General features: G+C 35.3%; 3 protein-coding genes and 1 long non-coding RNA gene across 9 annotated transcripts; 1 reads left to right on the top strand and 3 right to left on the bottom strand.

Moving 5' to 3' along the window:
• Positions 1–1,145: 1,145 nt before the first annotated feature.
• Positions 1,146–6,082, top strand: LOC114242934 (uncharacterized). Of its 2 annotated transcripts, XR_016324181.1 has the most exons (3): positions 1,146–1,387; positions 1,794–4,408; positions 4,482–4,671. It is a non-coding gene; the product is annotated as an uncharacterized LOC114242934 (long non-coding RNA). The 2 variants fall into 2 exon arrangements; XR_016324180.1 differs by having other exon boundaries at positions 1,794–6,082.
• Positions 4,890–6,411, bottom strand: Nep1 (protein). The gene is made up of 3 exons (XM_028174267.2): positions 6,101–6,411; positions 5,766–6,009; positions 4,890–5,251 (listed from the first exon to the last, which is right to left on the bottom strand). Exons 1-3 carry the CDS (start codon positions 6,242–6,244, stop codon positions 4,929–4,931), a joined length of 711 nt encoding a protein of 236 aa, XP_028030068.1. The 5' UTR covers positions 6,245–6,411; the 3' UTR covers positions 4,890–4,928.
• Positions 6,412–7,471: 1,060 nt separating this feature from the next.
• On the bottom strand, positions 7,472–12,915 carry LOC114242973 (uncharacterized). Of its 2 annotated transcripts, XM_089732858.1 has the most exons (3): positions 11,902–12,915; positions 9,382–9,620; positions 7,472–9,281 (listed from the first exon to the last, which is right to left on the bottom strand). In XM_089732858.1, exon 1 carries the CDS (start codon positions 12,913–12,915, stop codon positions 12,154–12,156), a length of 762 nt encoding a protein of 253 aa, XP_089588984.1. In that variant the 3' UTR covers positions 7,472–9,281; positions 9,382–9,620; positions 11,902–12,153. The 2 variants fall into 2 exon arrangements, with proteins under 2 accessions (XP_089588984.1, XP_089588985.1); XM_089732859.1 differs by lacking the exon at positions 7,472–9,281 and having other exon boundaries at positions 9,517–10,703.
• Positions 12,916–12,928: 13 nt separating this feature from the next.
• LOC114245510 (uncharacterized) lies at positions 12,929–21,686 on the bottom strand. 4 transcript variants are annotated; one of them, XM_089732861.1, is made up of 5 exons: positions 21,587–21,686; positions 14,783–14,989; positions 14,006–14,095; positions 13,240–13,329; positions 12,929–13,146 (listed from the first exon to the last, which is right to left on the bottom strand). In XM_089732861.1, exons 1-5 carry the CDS (start codon positions 21,621–21,623, stop codon positions 12,929–12,931), a joined length of 642 nt encoding a protein of 213 aa, XP_089588987.1. In that variant the 5' UTR covers positions 21,624–21,686. The 4 variants fall into 4 exon arrangements, with proteins under 4 accessions (XP_089588987.1, XP_089588988.1, XP_089588989.1 ...); XM_089732862.1 differs by having other exon boundaries at positions 21,535–21,626; XM_089732863.1 differs by having other exon boundaries at positions 21,569–21,587.
• Positions 21,687–22,423: the final 737 nt, after the last annotated feature.

Here is a 22,423-nt window from a genome sequence, read left to right as displayed (position 1 = left end):
ATGAGCAGGCGGGAGATGGGCGCATCTCCGCATTCCACAAGATAAAGGTGCCCAGCCGTTCTATCAAAAAGAATGCGCGACGTCTTACAAAAAGTCAGATGGATGTCAAAGAAATCGAAACTTTATTCAGTACAAAATTCTGTGAAAATTTTAAACATGGCTTTAATAAAATATGACGGAATTCTCCATGATACTAAAACAATGTTTAACTACTGTATTGTTGGTGGTATAATGTTTTTTAAACACCTATTTAATTAAGTACATTAAATTAATATCTTTATAACTAACCTAAAAAATAAAATTAATTAATATTTTAATTATAAAACACAGCTGGCTAAGCGTGAGAACATTTTGCTGTGGCTTTTTAATAGTGCTTTCCTATATGTATGAGCTTTTGTTCACATTCTTATGTTTTAATTTTACTTTGCGTATTCCTAATTATTTTTCCATCGTCCGTTATATGATAGTAAAAGCCAGGTCAAAATTGGTCCAGCCTTTTCAGATTAGCCGGCATAAATAGACAAGCAGACAAAAAAATTAAATTATTTGTTGGATTCATAGAAAATAAATACACTTAACAGGTCTATAAAGTTGCAACTATCATAAGTATTTATCTATGACAGTTGTAGTTCGGACGTTTCAGGCACTTAAATTTATATTTTTATAAATGCTACCAGTACATACAACTTATTGCTACACTTATGTTTCTCAGAAGTAAGATTTTTTTAATAATGCATAGGCGGGTGAGTGAACCTACAGCCTTGCTACTATTAAATGATTATTGTAACTTATAGACGTCACAATGCAAGTTAACACAATGATGAACTTAAAACACGAGCTCTAAGTCTTCATCTTAATAAGGCCATTTAACGACTACTCTAATCTTTAAACTGTAACGTAGACCGCGGCAAAAAGACGCAGGGTAATGGTATGTACTCGGATTTACAATACGCTCTACAACCAGTCATTACCCAAATTATAATTTCGATTTTTATTCCAGGACGATGTACTTTATTACTTCATCGTAGAAATCATTCGCAAACCTTATTCCAATTTCATTAAATAGATATAAAAATAATTGAATATCTGCGGGCTTTTGTGGATGTTTGTTATTGAACAAATGAATAGAAGGTAAGTAGTTTATAACTCGTAGGTAGGGGAGACCGGGGCAAGATGAAGTTCGGGGCAGGACGGGAAATAAGCTTTTGTCCATGAATGGTAATCGTGTTCGGACCGGTAACGGCGCCATTTGCACGAAATTCAGACTGCGCAAGTGCGTCCGAGCAAAGCGAACGTATTGGATATCGTTTTTGCGTTGTATAGGAAAAAAACTGATTTTGCAAGTGTTTTTATCCGGTTTTTGGTTAAGAAACTGATGTGCAGACATGTAAGTACTTGAATTAATATAATGTTTTAATCCTCAGCGTGTTGTAGTACTATAACACTTTAAATTCAGATTAGATGTTTGCGCCGGTAAGATTTAAGATTAGAATTGCTTCAACTTATTTGGATACATGTGGGTCGGGGCACAATGATCGGGGCATAACGGAATACTATCCCGTTTTGCCCCTTCCTTGTGGTTTAAATAATTTCTTCTGTGTACCCACTTACCTATCTATAGTATTGCAACCTGGTTAAGCAAGCGTCCATAGGCTACGGTAACCGCTTTCCATCAGGCGAACTGTAAGCTTCTTTGCTGACTTAGTGGTATAAAAAAAGTATAAGTACATATTGTTGTAACTTCTACATAAGCAAGATATATCGTTGCTTTTCTCACAAAGTTTTTTTCTCAGATACAATGGTTGGGAACTATAAACGAAAAACAGATCGTGGCAAATGGGACCCTGAAGTTCTGGGTCTTATGGGTTCTTAATAACAGGATGGGGCTTCCTCGAGCCTCTGCTACATATGATGTTCCACCGCCGTGTAAGAAAAGCTCGTGATACTGTGGATGACGACACTGATTCCGGTAACTACTAAGTATGCAGGAAGCACGGTTAACTGGAAAATAGCTTCGTGTAATAGCTTATCAGTTGGGTCAGCGAAATCATATAGATAGCCCACTTAATGAAGAAACCGACATGGCAGGAGAAGATTGACGTAAAAAACGAATACACAAAGTTGGAAATAAGAAGATAAACAGAACTGAAAACAATCATCAAGCTAAGACTCGCCAAAAAAATCGAATCGGAATATAGTTCATCTTAATTGGAGGACGGTGACTGGGCCGGCATCTATTGTGGTTACTTATACTAAGAGTCAACCGAGGGTTGGGCTATCTGCAGTATTTGCCATGGTTGGGCACACGATTCCTGTGCCGAAGTAGATGAAGAAGACGACGAGGCACACATTTGTGAACGCTGTCTGCCCGATTAAAATACGTACTCCTTTTGCCCCGTACCATTTCCCATCTTACCCCGTCCATGGGGCAAGACGGGAAATTCGCCACATTATCGTTAATCATTATTTGTCAAAAAACTTCTGTGATTTTGCTTGATAAAATTATTAATTTTAAGAAACAAATGTATAAGTGTTACTTATTTTCTTAAAGAATTTAATTAAAGAGTATAATTGCCTTTGTACAGCGAGTTTTGTCTTAGCTATCTCATCTTGCCCCGGTCTCCCCTACATCTGTGTGCTCAAGCTGTGTGCAGCTTCTTCGTTTGGCGCTAGGGGCGCTGTGCCAACTCCATACAAATTTGAGTGACCTTTTACGTTATCGAAAAGTTAAAAAACTCCCACTAAGCTTAAATTTAGCACGATCAACGTAGGTACGAAGGGTGGCGTGCGAGTAGTTTCAATAAATAAATGTTACATTGAAGTTTTCCGTTTCCGTTACAACTCGTTTCTTTATGCTTTAAAAATCGGACAAGACACGGTTCGAAAAGATGTTTAAATAGAGGTTCAAGGGTCAAAGGGTACAGAGGAACGCGGGTAGGTCGGCATCCATCAGGCTAGTGATCAGCGTGAGCCATACCACCAAGTTTCTCATAACTGGTTTAGACGTGGGTGAGTGAGCTTGCGTGCTTAGTACGAGTTTTTTAACGTTTTCGATAGCGTAAAAGTTAACCCAATTTTGTAAGCAGTTGGAACAGCGCCCCTAGCGGCAAACGATCCCATTCCATACAAATATGAGCTAACTTTTACGCTATTGAGAACGTTAAAAATCTCGCACTAAGCACACTGAAGTCTAAAGAGCAAAGTCGAGCTATGACATAAGTCGAAATTATGCGGCCGATAAGCGGGATGCGTTTGCGAAGCGTGAAGCACGCCGGGATATGTGTTGAACTCAAGCGAGCGAGGATGTTAAAAACTAGATTATTTCGCAGGTTGACGAGACAAGACACCAACATTTTGAGGTTGGGATTGTGACAACATAAAATTTGTTTTTATTTTGATTAGAAACATAAAGGTAGCGCCATCTGTTGAAAAATGTATAAACACAAAATTCTGCGATCATATAGTAGAAACAAATTTTAATGAAAAACTTATCAATTAATCCGCTAGATGTCTGGTGATCTAGTTGTAATTAAATTATGGTAATGCTGTAGCCCGCTAATGTAGCCCCAGCATTAAAGGATATTTATTTATTTAATAATGTTTACTTGCGGTATGGCTCGCGTTATTGTAAAAGTTATTAAGAATGAGTACTTGTTTTCTGGATGAAGTAGAAAGTACAGCAAAAACGTATTTAACTGAATGGAATTCCATGAAATAAATAACAACCTGACAAACAAACATACAACCGTAACAATCTGATATTTTTTCTGATATTTTTCAGATAGCCTCACAGTGAATCATGAAGGACGTCGATGCTTTCAGAACTATTATCATAATTTTGATCTGATAAATGATATGATAAAAAGTAGCATATTGGGTTATGAAAGCGATATAGCTTAGCGCACCTCCTTTCTAACGCGTTTTTATTTGCTTGACCTATAGCAATCTTTCATTGTGATTTCCATCGGCTTCTAGACAGCCGATAACATTAAATTTTTCATTGGAAGTCGTCGTGGCCTAAAGGATAAGACGTCCGTTGTATTCGTGTTGAGCGATGCACCGATGTTCGAATCCCAGGCGAGTACCAATTTTTCTAATGAAATACGTACTGAACAAATGTTCACGATTGACTTCCACGGTGAAGGAATAACATCGTGTAATAAAAATCAAACCCGCAAAATTATAGTTTGCGTAATTACTGGTAGTAGGACCTCTTGTGAGTCCGCGCGGGTGGGTGCCACCGCCTTACCTGTATTTGCCGTGAAACAGTAATGTGTTTCATTAATGTGGATTTAAAACAATGTATTTAATATTTTTGTTTGACTTGCATTTTATTTTATCAGTAGACAGCAGCCTGACTGTGTCTGTACGACTGTGTGCTTGATATTGCTGATGACCATGAGCGATGGTGACTATTTACCGTCAAGTATAAAATTAACTAATTTAATTGTTTCAAATACCAAATTCACATATGGTTTCAGGCAATTCTAACCTAACCCAAAGAAGAATTTCACAGGACATCATTCTTTAATGAATAAATACTGTGTAGCCAGAACAATGAAGCGTTTGAAGACAGCATGATCACTGCAGTGTCATTTTTTTATTTACATCACAATTTGAATGCATGTTACACCTACTTCGAAACAGGACTTGAAAGTTTTAATACTATTTTAGCCAGAATTTAAAAAAGAAGACGTCCATGCATAACGACATACCCTATTTCACTCCTAGCAGCAAATATGCCTCCTTAAGTAATAAGGGAATCCTAATGCCATTAAAGGGGCTCGAAAAGTTGAAATACATTAACACTGAGTATTGAATGAGCAATTGGATGACTATATAACATTATAAAGGTATTGAAATAAGTCACCCAGAATAAAAAAAGGAAATTGGGGTAAGATGGTTTATTTTACAATTAAATTTAACACTTATGCTACTCCCCAAACTTCTTCAAATGCTGAACAAAGTTTTGCACAAGTCAATGCTGCTGATAAAGGATAATTGCTGATAGATATGACATCTTCAGAGTAGTCTACTTCAACTTTACCATGAGCCATTGCACCTATGACCATCACAATGGGTTCGTCTTTTGGGACCAGATCTCTGCAATTCTGAACTATTTTAGAACTAAAAGACATAGTAATTTTCTTGACTCCAACTGGTAGATGTGACGTGACAGGATTTTTAATAACTTTCAAAAGTTTCATTGGCCCATCTGATGCTCTAATTGCAAACTTGTGTAGAAGTTGAACTGTGGAATTTAAAAGAAGTCACATTTTAAGCATTTTGTAATTCCTTTCTTTAGATTTTTTAACAATTTGGGCAAAGACTCTCAACTTACCTAATAATCTATCTACTTTTTAGAAAATATGCTTTTATACTAGTCTATGTATCTTTTCCTAATATTTTAAAGAATTGATTATTAAAAAAATATATAATTGTTACATAGATGGATGAATCAGCTTAAAGCTCTGTTAAATGGTTACCTGAGCACTACACATCAAAACTTGTGTGCTGACACTGACCTTGAGACATAAGATCTAAGTCTTAATTGTAGAAGTATATCTGCCCATCCTTCGAACAGGAAAGCATCACATATATGCGCACCTACTGTAGCAGGCTTACAAATTGCCTTGTGAGTATGCAAACTATTCTTTGTGCAGGTTCTAAAGATCCATTTGAATTTAACTCATTTAAAGAGAATTTATACTATATAACACATGAAATTTCAGATGTAATAAGCATGATTAAAAAAAAATACAAACCCATTAATCCAGCAAAACGCTTGAATGTTCTAGGTATTCTTGTTTGTGGATTAATTTCGATTAAAACATTTTTTTCTGTATGAATATAGACCTGCAGTAAGCCAGCTCTGTTCAACGGGGAGTCCATCAACATGAGGAGAGACTGATGTGTAATATCTGGGCGACAAGAACCAGGATCACGATCGTTTTTTCTTAAAATGTGACCATGGTCATCACAGTTTAATAGCTCAAAGCTATTTCCATTCTGAAAATTTTATTCATAATATAAGATAAAATGTTTATTATTTACTCATTAATAAAGTAATGGGATTTTGCAAGGTCAATATTTCACTTACTTTCACGCTTTCCAGTTGTGCGTTTTCCAGGATAACTATAAGACGTTTTTCCTGCTTTTTTATGTGTGAAGTAACCAAATGTTTAGGAATCGGATCAAATTCAAAATCATCATCTTTAGAAACCAATTTTCTTTTTTTACCCATTTTAGAATGCACCTTGCAATGTTATAACTTATTTAAAGCAATATACTACGACCGTCATCAGGAAAGTATTTAGTTTCGAAAACAAAATTAACTTCTAAAGTTGAATTCCGTGAATCAACAAAACAATAACACGTGCTTACTACTGTCATGCTACTGTCAGTGTACAGTAGTTCCATTTTCGAATAGGAAGCGAAGATATCACACCATACAGCCTAATCTTTCATTCTGTTTTACGAAAAACAATATGGAGTGAAAAATGAAATGGTGTCGATTTATTTGAGACTGTAGGTAATCAATTGGGATGAAATATGTTAGACGGTTGTATTTGAGGGGAATGGGCTCTGTAGGTGAGAGCTATTTAAAAACACTGCTTCATAGTTAATATATATTACTTATACTTTTATTATACTATTACTTTTATACTATTACACCATTACAATATTTTATTTTTATAAATCCCTAAGATGTTGTACTGTCCGTGTCTAGATGAAAAGTTCTAGTCATTACTAAAGAGAAGACAATCATCTGTTTTAAGCATTTCATTAAGCATTCCAATATGATTCCAATATTCGAAAACTTTTTTTTTTATGATTGAAAGATTACTGTTGGCCCAAAGGCCTTTCCAGTTTCACCAGGACAGATGGACGAGCAAAGGCTAAGCCAGGAGGGGTAGGATTTGCTAACAACTGTCCGAGCGTCTCCGAAGGAGACCTAAAAACTCAAGAGCAATAGCTTCGCGAATGAATCTACTACCGAATCGGAATCGCGACCCGCTGAGAAGATCCGGCAATAAACTCAGCGGACTGATGCATGGGTTAGGTTGCACATCGACCTCTTTGTCGAGTTCGACGACTACGGTTACCGGGGTCCCTAACCTAGTGTTAGATTTGAATGTGTCTAATGCAAAGGTTATTGGATCTGATGGATCCGTAAGGACGTGAGTCGAAAAGTGTTACTTCACATGTGACAAGTGCTGCCTACCATTACTTACATATTCAAACTCCAGCAAAATGAAATGAAATAAGATGGGATAGGATAAATAAAGTCTCAATAAAATAGTGGATAATTACAAAGACTAGGAGACGTGGAAAACTCTGAGAAACTACGCTTCGCAACTGTTTCAATTTCTCACATTTCTGCTCTTTCACAGATGCTAAACACAGAAGTTAATCAACCACCGTTTATAAACGATCAAGTTTATAGAAACATTAAATGAAACGTAATGAAACAAATTTATAGGCTTATATTTAGATACTGTTTTTTGACACTTTATTTTATGTTTAATTCGTCTAATTTCAAAACGCAAACAAAACAAAGCGCTTACTGATTTTTCTATATTAAACAACTAAAGCTATCTATTGCATTAAAAATTAGACTACTCCTTGTATACAGATTTTGAATAACAGATTTACTGTTGGCTCAGCGTTTTAACCCCGCAAGGATATTTACTACTCCCCTATACATTTCTGCCGCAGAGTTATAATATATGAGTCGTCTATTATCAAAGGTGGCAATCTGTGCATTTGGACAAAAAAATGTTATTGATATGGCGATACAGATTGATTTGAATATAATCGTCTCCTTCAAAGAATACGGTTCAAAACCTGCATTAAATAAAGTATTAACTTAACCTGTTATTTATCTAAGATGTCGTTCAGAAAAGTTTTGTGACTGCCAATGGAATACAAAGTCAATAATTTGTTTTTCTGATTTACCAATAATTGTCCAAAAGTCACATTGCCGGCTTTGATAATAGTCGACTCATATGCTACAGTTAGAAAGTAGGTCTGCGCTATACTACATAATTCACATTTAATACTAAAATCACGGGTGGGTCGCAATATTTGGGTTGTTATGTGTAAGAGTTCCAGTAACCACTTAACTTCAGGTGGGCCACCTGTGTGCCTAGTGCCATAGACCTTTAAAGTATTAATCAATCATGATGATGATATTAATTTATCCCTAATGGAAAGGCAAAGAACTTTAGTCCATACAGCCAGGTCTTGTTTTCATCAATCAATATTACATTTGTATAAAAGTAGGTAGGTATATAGGTAGGTACATATTAACAATTATGAATAGATTGGAGGACATTTCACAATTTACCATACAATCAGTAATCAGTGCAATGCATGTGTACAGTGGATTTATTTATCATATATATTCAAATGAAGATCAAGTAGAAGATAAATTAATGTAATTAAAGAAACTACTAATAACATTAAGTATGTAATTGTTTATAAGCTTGAAACTACTATGAGCATTTTTGATAATATATATCTCACGATTTCACTTACGTAATTAAAAATTTAGAGGTAAATTACTGTTTATTATTTCGTTATTTATATTATTATCTTGTTTTGACTCATTAATACGAGAAAAGCTGGCTCATGGACATGTAAATTTCATCTGCATTATTATCTGTTTAGAATATTATTGATCAAAATGTTATATGGCGATTAGTATTTTACCAAACTTATGCAATCATGTCGCAATAAGTAAAGTGTAAAAAATTTAACAGGCACTTTTTAGAATTTAGAAACTATACCTCGTGGCAACAAAGTTCATCTCTTAACAAATAAAACCATTAAAAATTATATAATAAATATATTAATAATATAATAAAAACAAAAAGAGCAGTAGCATCATTGATAAAGAATAGACAAACTACACAGAATGTTCGAAGCAGTAGGCACTGTAATCGAAGCGCACAAATATTCAATAGGGTTCAACTGCATGCCAAGACCATACAATCTATGGCCTGGGGCGTAAATAAGTGTGCAATTTAAACGTGACCATGGGACTAGCAACATTATAATATATGTATATATACATATTATATTCTCTCTTCTCTCTGCCTTGTTTCTCGATTAATATTATTTAAGGCTCTAATCTAAGCAGCCATCAACATAAGTCACTCACACTGCATCTGTTACCCCATCCAATAACTGAACAAGACTAAGTTTTGGCTTGGTTTTAGTTTTTGTCTCACATAATAATTTTACATTAAAACCCAACATAGATTACCTGTTAAAACCTGAAAGATGTTACAATAACATATTAATAAATAGGGCATTTATAATTAGTACAATAAACAATTACTAGATGATACTCACAAATCTAACAACATTACTTACATTATTGACTAAATCTCCTGAAAAGTTTTACATTCTAAAAAAAACTTATTACATCTTCACGCTTTGTATGCAGGTGTCGTGACGTAAGACAATATTATGTCTTCACAGAGGTATTGAACTGATTGATTAAGACTCCACATTCAATCGTTTAATTTGTGACTTAACATCTTAGCGTTTTTTAAGTTACATACATTGTCTATTTTTTCCAAAGGATTCTTATTTCAAAAGTTAACCGCTACCTAGAATGAAAGAATTTTTGTTAGTCATGTATAGAAAAATACGTTTTTTACTTGTGTTTACATTTTACTTGTGTTATATTTTCCATGGTTATCTATTATTTTTTGTATGTACTTAGTCTGGCCATAAATACTGTTACAATTAAAAATAAACAAAATATTACATTTGAATTTGGAATCTGTCATTTTTATATGATTGCTCATTGATATTTTCTCATTTTGGCGCCAATACGTAGTACAATATTTTGCGATATTAAAATGGAGTGGGGTGATAAAGAGAACCGAATCGCTGTGATTGCATTACACAAAGTAGGTATGGAGCCAAATGCAATTTTTAAAACTCTCCATACGCTTGGTATTAGTAAAATGTTTGTGTACCGGGCTATTATATTATATATAAGGGAAAGAATTTGAAAAAATCCTGTCCGAAAGCAAAATATTTTATCTCGGGAGATGAAGATAGCACCTAGAACCATGTCGCGTATTTTAAAAGATGACTTAGGACTTGCGGTCTATAAGAGACGTGCTGGTCATTTCTTAACTGATAATTTAAAAGAGAATAGGGTGGTAAAATCGAAACAACTACTGAAACGGTACGCAAAGGGAGGTCATAGAAAATTTTTGTTTACGGATGAGAAATTTTTTACAATTGAGCAACATTTTAACAAACAAAATGACCGTATTTATGCTCAAAGCTCTTAGGAAGCTTCCCAATTAGTCGACAGAGTGCAACGTGGGCACTATCCGACTTCAGTGATGGTTTGGTGTGGTATTAGCTATGAAGGAGTGACTGAGCCATACTTTTGTGAAATATCGGCACAAGTGTATCAAGATACCATTCTTGAGAAGGTAGTGAAGCCCCTTAACAACACAATGTTCAATAATCAAGAATGGTCCTTCCAGCAAGACTCGGCGCCAGGTCATAAAGCTCGGTCTACGTAGTCTTGGTTGGAAACGAACGTTTTGGACTTCATCAGAGCTGAAGACTGGCCGTCGTCAAGTTCCGATCTTAATCCGCTGGATTATGATTTATGGTCTGTTTTAGAGAGTACGGCTTGCTCTAAACGCCATGATAATTTGGAGTCCCTATCCAATCCAATCCTAGTCCAATCCGTACGACTGGCAGTGAAAATTTTTCCCATGGAAAGAGTGCGTGCTTCTATTGACAACTGGCCTCAACGTTTAAAGGACTGTATTGCAGCCAATAGAGACCACTTCGAATAAGCTTTTTATAATTTAAATTGTTTTATATTTATGTATTAAACTAACACACTGTAAAAGTAATAAATGTTATTTTCAATAGATTTTTTTTCCTTTGTCACAGTATTTATGGCAAGACTAGGTATAAAAGCACTCAAAAATCAAATGTGGGTAATTATTTCACCATTTCGCAGTCAACATTATTAAATATTGTTAAAACCGCACCCAATGACAGCGAGAGCTACCTATGAGCCAACAGCGGTACTGTGTGCTTAGTGCGAGTTATTAAAGTTCTCGATAGCGTAAACGCTTATTTAAATGTGTATGGAGTTGGAACGTTTGCGTACGTTTGCCGCTAGGGGCGCTGTTCCAACTGCATACAAATTCGAGTTACCTTTTATGCTATCGAAAAAGTTAAAAAACTCGCACTAAGCACACTGATCAGATTTTTTTGTTCCTTCAAGAGAGCGTCACGATTGCACGGGTCACCTACGATTAGCAATGGCTAGTTAGCCATTTTTTACCTTTCATTTAAATTTCATTTTTAGTACAAGGACACTGAGATAATTATTTCGGCCACGATGACTTCATGACATGTTTTTACATTTCTATGTTGCAAAGTGTTAAGAAGTTTACTAGTACATATTATTATCATCATCATTATCCTGCCCTTCTCCCAGTCACCTGGGGTCGGCGCAACATGTTTTCTCCTTCCATACTCTTCTATCATATACCATTTCTTCGCTCACTCCCCTCTTACCCATATCGTTTTTCACACAATCTATCCATTTCTTCTTAGATCTACCTCTTCCTTTATATTCTTCCACATTCATAGTTAACACTCTCTTACCAACCTCATTTTCATTTCGTCTTATCACATGTCCATACCATCCCAAACGCGCACTCCTCAGCTTCTCTGTCACAGGTGCCACTTTCAGACTTCCTCTAACATATTCATTCCGTATTCTATCCATTCTCGTTACTCCACACATCCATCGTAACATTCGCATCTCTGCTGCATGCAATCGCCTTTCATCCGCCACTTTTGTTGTCCAACAAGCAAAGAAGTTTACTAGTACATTACCTCTTAATTGCGTTTTGATATCCCACGAAATCGTGACAAGTATCACAGTCTGTTATGATCACATTCTCGTAGCCATTTTATTTTTTATGTTGAAACACTCGTAGTTACTCAAACAATGGTTATTTTAACGATTTATTTTTCCTCCACCATGTTTGTAGGTTGGTTGGAGATAGTTAGCAATCGAGGCCACCGTCATTAGAGTGGAGTCAACTTTTCTGCGTGATGTGAATTCAATTTGAATAGTTTCGGCTGCTATGCAACCTCCTCCACTTCCACATCATTGGATTCAGAGAGCAATACACTGGGCAATTCCATATCCAATTCGATAGGCTCAGTTGTTGGTCGTATAAATCCTATAGTAACTCTGGGCTCTATCATGTTACTGGTGCTTGACACTTCCTCTAGTGTTATTGTGGACGTGGTGCTCTCGTCTATAGGACTGTCTACTACGGAGTTATTTGATTTCGGCAATGTCCGGATAAATTTCCGTATACCCGTATTTAACTTCACGTAAACGGAGCCCAACATAAAACTGAGTCTCCGCCCCGCCTCCAATAAACGCGGGATGACATCATCAGGTACACCCACTACACACAATGCCACACCTTTTTGTGGTAGGTACCTGTACGTGCGCCAACGATTTATCTGTGCCCAATGATTTTGGTTCATTAGAACTCGGAAAACCATGTCTTTATCTTCCCATGTACCCGGTATGAGGATACGGCAGCGAATGAACGTTGGAAGATCAGATAATTTTTTAACTATTGGTTTAACGTCAGCGGGTAAGGTTATATCGGAGACTGCTTTTGTTAGCCAAGCTAATGTGAATTTGTCTAGGCACCAAAGTTTCAGGACTCCTTCTGAATATGTCGGTTTTCTTTGAAACGATGGAAAGGGATGTACAGGCCTATCTCCATCACAAATGTCGAGGATCGCCTTGTGCAGAAGCTTTTGTACCAGTTCTGAATTTTCTTCACTGATGTAGTTTGATTTATCGGTCGTGATGGCCACCATCAGATCAGTCCTATCAGCAGAGTAGGAAGTGGCTTGTACCAGCAGTAAGCTCGAGTTTATGCCTCTTGGTGTCCTCTTTTGGTGTAATACTCTGTTCAGGCAATGTCAATTTGTTTTTGAAATTTTTGTGTGACTGTTTCATGTCATTATTGGAGCAAGAGAGAACATTGTTATGAATTTGTTCAAAATTTATATCTAGTTGAGGTTGTATGATGGATGATCTGACGCTATCTGTAAATAAAGATTTTAAAACGTTTAACATTATATAAAGAAACACTTAAAACATTTAGTTCCAGATTTTTTATTTTATTTTTAGCAACATACCAATTCTAGGCTTTCCCCTTGATTTACTTGTCTCAGCATAATTATGTTCCATTAGCAAATATTGTACAGCAGAGTTGTCATTAGAGATTTCTAAAATTAAAATGAGTATTAATTCAAAAACAATAATTTCGATTAAATTTATAATCCTGCAAAGTTTTCAAAAGACAACTAAGATGAACATCAACATTATAAAATAAAAGACAAAAGTAATGAAAGACTAAAATAAATTAAACCATCTTTGGCTTTATCGGCTCATCTGATGATAAGTAGTCACCGTCGCTCATGGACTTAAAAAATGTCAGAGACACAGTTGAGCCATTGCGTACTACTCGTAATTATTTAGAATATTTTTAACATTTTTGACGAGGTCTATAATGTTGGTACTATAAGGCTTGATATACCCATTGTGGAGCACCCTGTATGAGCACGATAACTTTATGGTACTAAAGATCTAATGCATAGCTGATTGTACTGTCATTTGTTGAAGGTATAAGTCTCTTCAGCTATATACTTTTTTTATTGCTTAGATGGGTGGATAATCTTACAGCCCACCTGGTGTTAAGTGGTTACTGGAGCCCATAGACATCTACAACGTAAATGCGCTACCCAGATTGAGATATAAGTTCTAAGGTCTCAGTATAGTTACATACCTAACGATGCAAAAGGTAAATATGACAGGAAGCTGTTTTTAAGATTTTATTTTTCAATTGTGAAATACTGACTAATTTGTTGTGAAGAACAAAATGAATCTGTATGTTTTCCTTACCCTCATTGACTAGTTGTGTTGTGGTTTCTTGCTCAGAGTGTTTTGTGGACCTTGAAGAGTTCTCTAATGTTAATTTACTTACTAATTGCCCTGTACATTCAGAAACCTTTTTAGTCAATTAAGATAATTCAGATCTTCTTCTTAATTAATTTACAGAAAAGAATATTTGTATATTTGTTTGTTTCTTTGTATTCATAGATTTGGGATGTTTCTAACTTAATGCATAATAATATATAATTTCAACACAGTCTTATTTCATGTCTCGAGCAATATAGAGAACTATCAAATTATTTAGATTTCTTTTTAACTGTTATACAATAAATCACATAAGTCCTACACAAGTCCAGTCCTAGATAAGAAATCCTATGAAAGCCAGTTATAACAACAATTTGAATTCTCAATGTATATGCAAATTATGCTAATCATGCATGCATGCAATTATAAAGCAATATAAATAAAATTAATATTATATGAATTTATTTAGATGATTATTTTATGTTATCAAAAGTCTGATGCAGTTTATTTTACCCCTTGGTCACATTGATGAAAGTCAAAGCAAATCAGCTATCTTTTTATTTAAGAGATAACAGATAGCTAATTTTATGATTTTAACAATAAAAAAAACTATTCATGTAATTGTATGTTTTTACCTGCATTGACTAATTGTGATGTGGTCTCTTGTACAGAATGTTGTATAAAATCTGAAGCTTATGATGATGACAGCAATGTCAAGGACTGAGTCAAGCCGCTGCCTACAATGTAGTGAAATGAACTTACTTGGTATATGAAGAGAAGGAAATGCTTTTGCATTCAATCGATTATGTTGGTTCCTATCACTGTCTATGAAATGTATATCACATATTCTCTTCTTTTGATAATGTTCATAGTCTGATATTGATTCTAATTTTCCACCAACTAGCTTAACCCAAGTTTTAAACAGATCAGGATTTCTGTTACGATTAGGTAGCCTGTGCATTGTAATATCTGAAAATAATGATATATAATATTATGATTAACATAATATATAGATATGCCTATTTCAAGCCAAACAGTTGGCAGGTAGACAGATACGCTGCTCACAGCCGGTATTGTCAAATGTCATTTTAAGCCAGAAGCAGGAGAGGGGATGTCTGAATGTCTAATAGGAATGAATATGACAAATCACAGTAGCAAAAATCATTAGATTGTGTTTTATGTCTGTAAAGAAAACATTTGTGTAAGCTGGAAATAATTCTGTAGAAGCCAATTTTACATGGGTTTTTTTAAAGGTGTCAAATGGTTCAACCTTAATGGTAATTGTAGTGTATTAGTGAGGGTACTTGTTCTCCTTTTAATAAAAGGATTGCTAAGTGCGGGTTGCATAAAGACAGACACACAATGAACTGATTTGTTACCGAACACATGTGCTTAAGTTCTTTATTAAATAATAAAACATAATATTGGCGACGATCGTAAAATACTAATATGGAGCGTAAATCAGTCAAATTCCAAGAATTTAATGTAAAATCGGATAATTGGGACAGTTATATTGACAGACTAAAATATTGTTTTGAGGCAAATGGAATCGAAAGTGATACTGTTAAAAAGGCTAATTTCTTTACTGTGTGTGGTGCTGAAGTGTTCGAAACTGTTCTCGCGTTAATTACACCAAGAAAATCTAGTGATGTGACTTTTGTTGAAATTGAAAACATTCTAACCAAACATTACAGTCCGAAACCAAATGAAATTTCTATGTCATACAAATTCTACAAACGAGATCAGGCACAAAACGAATTGGCTTCTGATTATATTGCTACGTTACGCAAAATTAGTTCGGGATGCAATTTTATTGATTTAGAACGAATGCTTCGAGATAGACTGGTGTGCGGCATGAGCGATCATAAGCTTCAGTATGAGTTGTTGAAGAGAGAACAACTTCGTTATGAAGATGTTGTACATGCTATGGTATCATCGGAGAGCGCCGGAAAAGATGTGCGCATGATTCAAAGCACGAGCACGGACACATTTGGTATGACACAGGGTGAGGTAGTGACGTCACATGCCGAGCCTATGGAAGTGAATGTCGTCAATTTCAAACGTAATTTTCGACTGTGCTATCGCTGCGGAGACCGACACGGTGGAGAGTGTCGTTATATTAATTCAATTTGTCATTATTGTAAGAAAAAAGGGCATATTGAAAAGATATGTACATCTAAGAAAAACAACAAAAGAAAGAGCATTAACTATACAGATGATGAATTTCAAGCGCAATTAAATGGTATTTACAACGTGAACACAAATAGTCGGCGCGTACCAGCTTACGAAGTAAAGGTGTTACTAGATGGTGTACCAGTGATTATGGAAGTGGACTCGGGTGCTGCCTACTCTCTTGTGAATTTACATACGTGGCGTCGAATACACTCTCACATGCCTTTGGAACCTTTGATGAATAAATTATGTACTTGGAATAATTCTGCAGTCAGAGTGGACGGTCAAGCCACAGTGCTAGTACAATATAAAGACATTAAGTGTTCTCTTAAGGTTATTGTGGCTCAGGGTTCGGGTCCAAATTTGTTGGGACGTAATTGGTTTGAAGCTTTAGGAATATGTGTAAATGTAAATACTATTAAAGAAATTAATGTGACTGAGGTAATTTTGAATAAACATAATGAAGTTTTCAGAGCCGGACTCGGTACTTATCGTGGGGAACCTGTAAATATTCACCTGAAACCAGGTGCAGTGCCAAGATTTATGAAAGCGCGTCCTGTACCGTACGCTATCAAAGAAAGAGTTGAAAAAGAAATCAATCGCCTGGAAGCTGAAGGAGTACTCCGCCCTGTAACTTTTTCTGAGTGGGCTACTCCAGTTGTTCCTATCGTAAAAAAGAATGGAGACGTACGCCTTTGTGGAGATTATCGTAGTACAGTTAATCAGGCTACAGAGTCTGATACGTATCCAATGCCCACCGCAAGTGAAGTGTTTGCCACCATCTCTGGAGGTAATATTTTCTCAACGTTAGATCTTGATCGTGCTTATACTCAGGTGGTTGTCACAGACGACACAGCACGTCTCCTAACCTTAAACACATGTAAAGGTCTTTACACGGTACATCGGCTAGCTTTCGGCGTCAAGGCTTCCCCGGGTATATTCCAACGTTTAATGACAGCATTACTAGCTGGCATATCTGGTGTTGCAGTGCTAATCGATGACATCATCGTTAGTGGTAGAACAGCGCAGGAGATGACACAACGCTTAGATGCAGTCCTGGATCGCATTGAAAAAGCGGGATTACGACTCAATAAAGGCAAATGTAAGTTTGCAAGGAAACAAGTAGAATTTTTAGGTTTCATAATTGATGCTGAGGGTATACACCCTGCACCGAGTAAAGTAGAATCAATATTGAAAACTCCCAAACCTAAGAACGTACAAGAGCTTCAAGCTTTTCTTGGCCTTTATAATTTTTATGAGAGATTTATTCCTCACAAAGCCACCATACTTGAACCTTTACATAGATTGCTAGACAAAGCACATAAGTGGCAGTGGTCAGAACGGGAACAGAGAAGTTTCGAGGTAGCAAAACGTTTGTTGTCTTCAGAGTTAACCTTAGCTCATTACGATCTTGAAAAACCTTTGATACTTACCTGTGATAGTTCAGATTACGGTGTAGGTGCAGTTTTGTCACATGTCATGAGTGACCGACAGGAACGACCTGTTGCTATGGGGTCCAGGACACTTCACATGCACGAACGGCGCTATTCGCAGCTAGATAAAGAAGCGACTGCAATAATGTTTGGAATAAATAAATTTCAGAACTATCTTATGGGACGGTCATTTACTATTGTCACGGATCACAAACCTTTGTTAGGTATATTTGATCCAAGAAAACCCATTCCTAATATGTTGTCACCACGTCTTACAAGAATAGCATTAGTACTTACTTCACATAATTATGATATTATGTATAAACCTGGAAAATGCATAGGACATGCAGATGGGTTGAGTCGTTGGCCACAACCTGTATCAGAACAACCTGAAGAACAGCTTCAGGACATATTGCTACTGGCCGAAACACCAGACGAGTTTCCAATAGATGTTGCTCAAATAGCAAATGCTACCAAACGTGACTCAGTTTTGTCTCGTGTACGGCATCATATACTCTCCGGATGGCCAGCTAAGATAAATGATGAGTCGCTACGTCCATACTGGCTTCACCGAAATGAATTTTCCTTGAATGAAGACTGCATTCTAATAGGCAATCGTGTAATAATACCACCATCATTTCGGCAGCCAGTTTTAGATTGTTTGCATAAAACACATAGTGGCATCGTTCAAACTAAAGCGATCGCTCGTAGCTACGTCTGGTGGCCACAAATGAATAAGGATATTGAAAAGTTGGTAAAGAACTGTAATCGCTGTTTGGAAAATCGACATATGCCCCCTAGAACAACTTATGAATGGATAACTCCTACCAAACCTTGGTCTCGTATTAATGTAGATTTTGCGGGACCATTCCAAAATAAAATATTCCTGATTATAGTTGACGCGTATTCGCGATGGCCAGAAGTATTCATTGTTAACAATATGACTTCGTCGACCGTTGTTAAACACCTTCGAACAATATTTGCGACACACGGATTGTGTGAGGTATTGGTGTCTGACAATGGAACACCTTTTGTATCTGAAGAAACGAGAAAATTTCTAGAGTCTAATAAAATTAGACATATTACAACGGCGCCACATCATCCGTCTACTAACGGACTGGCAGAAAGAATGGTTCAAACAGTCAAGGACAAGTTACGGAAGATGGACGGTATCTCTTGGGATATAAAACTTCCCAATATATTATTAGGACTTCGCACAATTCCATGTGCAACAACAAATAAAAGTCCATGTGAATTATTGATGAACAGGCGTTTGCGCACCTTGCTTGATACACTCCACCCAGACAATCTCCAAACGTGTAAGAGAAATGAACAGATTGAAAGAAATGGCAACAAAAAAATTAGACACACTGATGTGGGGCAGAAAGTGATGTACAGGAACTTTGGAAATGGATCCCGTTGGTTACCAGGAACGGTAGTATACAGGAATGGGCCAGGAAACTATCAAGTAGAAACTGGTGATGGAACATTGGTGAATAGACATATAGATCAATTACTTAAAAAAGAAACAGATTCTGGACAGGAAACTGCAGAAAGAGGGAAGGAATCGGAATTGGATTGTGAGGCAGTGAATGTTGAGGAACAAGAAGATATGGAAGACATTTCTAGTAGTTTGGAGGAACAGGAAATTATAGAGATACCGAGTCCGGATAAATGGGCAGAAATGTTAGGAATTCCTCCCGAACCAGAATCAGGATATTCTGGTGGTAAAATTCGTCACAAAAGTCACATACATCAGAGGTCACCTTATAGTAGATTTAACTATAATTACATTAATTAAAACCTTAGATATTATACATTATTTAATAGTAATAGTAGTAATTAGATGAAAATTATGATTAAGAATCTAATACTTTAAATTGTGATTAAATTGTACTTGTGTCTGTATTTATGGGATCGAAATATATTTCATATTATTATGGATAGTATATACTTGGGGAGAAGGTATGTAGTGTATTAGTGAGGGTACTTGTTCTCCTTTTAATAAAAGGATTGCTAAGTGCGGGTTGCATAAAGACAGACACACAATGAACTGATTTGTTACCGAACACATGTGCTTAAGTTCTTTATTAAATAATAAAACATAATAGTAATAATACAAGCAGTTGTATCTTAGAGATTGTGTGATCATTATCATTCATCATACATGGTTTGGTTTAGTCTCAAATTCAAGCCTAGCTAAGAAATTTGAATGAGCATGTATAAAAGAAGTACTGGAAGTTTGGAGATTACATATTCCAACAAGATTCAGCAATGTCTCATTGGATAGCAGACATGCTGAGCTGATCTATAGAATTGACTTCATCAGGCTGCTCCTATTTCAGTGCCAATAAATACTCAGTAATAGGAATAGCATGTAGTGATATTTTGATTCCCTGGTAAACGCTCCCTTATTAGTAGGGAGCGTATTATGTACATAATGCACGACTTCATTAGAATTTAAGTATGAGCTACCGCGGGGACGTATATTTGAAAAATTAAATACCGGTAAAATGGGGCGATTAGGGATTGAGAGGCGAATCGGGAAAAAACCGGGAAAATCTTTCGACGCTCAATATATGTTTTATATTCGTTGCAACATCTTCCATTTTTTGTAGTTTAATAGTAGAATGTTGAAAGTTCACAAAACAACTCTGAATATGCATGATAATAGCTGCTAACTTATAAAAAATCGCGTTTCAAATTAACTTCCTGTGGTGGTAATTATTTTAGTGCTAGAAACTTTGCTCTCTATTTGCTATTTGATATTAATAGAAGACGACTATGATTTATAAACGTTATTTAGTGTTTGAACTAGCATATATATTAAAGGTAAGTCTCAGTTGTTATTGGTTTTAATGTATTTGATTAAATAAAAATACATGTAAAAATCTGTTGTTTTTGAGGATATTGGGGACGTCTTAGGTATAAATAACAACGAAAAAGGGGTCAATTGGGATGAGAATACGTGATATGGAAACGACCTAAGTATAAATAGGTACAGGTTTGTAGGGTTGTCTATGTAGTTATAACAATATTTTTTAAATTTGTTGGTAAAAATTTGGTTTATTCGAAGCGAAATTGGGAATAAGTCTTTAGTTGAAATAGATAATCAATTTAATATAAGTAAGTCGATTTTGCAGAGACATGTAACAAGATCAATGAAATCTCAAGGTGGACAAAAATGTCTAAGTAATACTTAATAAAATATTTTATATTTGTTCAGAGTGGGGGTATTCATCTGATTAATCCATGGAATAACCGACACACCAAATCTATTAACCCAGATAGAAAAATCAGCCCCTAAGTACTTACCAAGAACGGAGAAATATAAACCGTTTCTAAGAAAGCCCACTATAAATGTATAAATAAGTATATATATATATATATATATTGTTGTTAATGCACTGTCGATTGCACCTATAATTGAGGTGATGTCTGCCATGTACTTTTGTCAGTTTTTCAAATTTTTTTATTGATGATCACTTTGTTGGTGCAACTAAATAAATAAATAAATTAAAACTATATATAAAAATAAAAGTAGTGCCAACCCTAGCAAATTTCTCATTTCGTCCCAATTAACCGCAATTTTCGGGTAAATAGGGATTACACCTATTTTTGCATTTTTTGCTTAAACTGGAATGTTAGTTGCATAATTTTAAATTAGACAACAAAGATGCCGCCAAGACTCAATCATTTTGATCCTGATATAGCATTATATACATCAACAACTACCTTAAAATTGGTCATAAAGTTGGAATTTGTCCCTAATCGCCCCATTTTACGGTACGATAAACAGCTTTAGGAAAACTATTTTATTGTAATGAAAACCACAAACTTCATCATTACTATTTCACTGTTTGTTTTTTATAGAGCGTATAGTATTAAATCCACTACGTGACTACTTACTAATCTACGATATCAAATTATTAAATGAGTAAACCTTAGAATTTTCACTTACTAATGGACTCACAGCCAAATGCACAACGCCTCGGCATTTTGCCTCACAGAACACTATTACATAGATTATACACTTAACACTATTACTTCTTTTGCCTTTAGGTGAATGAAGTTAGCCCCTCAAAAAAATTTTTTTTTCCTATTTTATACTTATTTTCTATTAATTCGTTTGTTCATCATTTGTTCATGATTGTTCACTGTTAATAATTGTTTGTTCTGCATTTATTTATTTAAAAAAAATATTTAAAAATATACCTACAAGTTAGCCCCTCTAATGCAATTTTTAATACTTTTTCATCCTTAATGACTCGTAAATATTCATTTTCGATTGTTCTTATATAAAACATGTTTGTTCTCTTTCGAAATTACTCGTTTTTTGTTTAATTTACTATTTTTATTAGTTGAATAAATGTATGCAAAATATGTGTACTGCGCATGCGTTAACTATAATGCCTAAACTTTCTACACGGTTTTAATCGTGAAAAAAAAACAAATATAAATCCTGAAGGAGCAATTAATTGGTATACAGTTTAATAAAAAAAATTTAAAAATAAATAAATGAAGTAATGTGCATTGGCGTTAAGTTAGACCAAATATATTTTTTCCATCCTCCTACTTATTGTTATGAAGGTATAAAAAAGATAGGGAGTTCACATAGGTAATATAAACAAATAAGTAAATATGTTCATTATTTATCTTTCAAGAGATAATATAGGTATACATTATAATAACTTTTTTACACAGTCGAAATTATATTCCTAACATTAGTAAAATAACATTTTAATACGATAGGTAAGAGGATGGAAAAAATGTATTTGGTCTAACTTAACGCCAATGC

The sequence above is a fragment of the Bombyx mandarina genome, chromosome 15, assembly GCF_030267445.1.
Source record: "Bombyx mandarina strain Sakado chromosome 15, ASM3026744v2".
In the NCBI taxonomy this organism is placed as follows: Eukaryota; Metazoa; Arthropoda; class Insecta; order Lepidoptera; family Bombycidae; genus Bombyx; species Bombyx mandarina.
The sequence above is the reverse complement of the archived record's forward strand: the minus strand, read 5'-3'. Positions and strand labels throughout refer to the sequence as shown.

What these genes read in the sequence shown, in the direction of transcription:
- LOC114242973 (XM_089732858.1), bottom strand. Translation starts at nt 12,915, where the DNA reads ATGGTGGCCATCACGACCGATAAATCAAACTACATCAGTGAAGAAAAT.
- LOC114245510 (XM_089732861.1), bottom strand. Translation starts at nt 21,623, where the DNA reads ATGCCGAGGCGTTGTGCATTTGGCTGTGAGTCCATTA. An exon ending in TCCTTCTCTTCATATACCAA is followed by an intron (nt 14,096 to 14,782) that starts GTAAGTTCATTT and finishes CTGAATGTACAG; the next exon opens with GGCAATTAGTAAGTAAATTA. An exon ending in AAGGGGAAAGCCTAGAATTG is followed by an intron (nt 13,147 to 13,239) that starts GTATGTTGCTAA and finishes CTTTATTTACAG; the next exon opens with ATAGCGTCAGATCATCCATC.
- Nep1 (XM_028174267.2), bottom strand. Translation starts at nt 6,244, where the DNA reads ATGGGTAAAAAAAGAAAATTGGTTTCTAAAGATGATGATTTTGAATTT. An exon ending in CACAACTGGAAAGCGTGAAA is followed by an intron (nt 6,010 to 6,100) that starts GTAAGTGAAATA and finishes TAAAATTTTCAG; the next exon opens with AATGGAAATAGCTTTGAGCT. An exon ending in GCGTTTTGCTGGATTAATGG is followed by an intron (nt 5,252 to 5,765) that starts GTTTGTATTTTT and finishes TAAATTCCACAG; the next exon opens with TTCAACTTCTACACAAGTTT.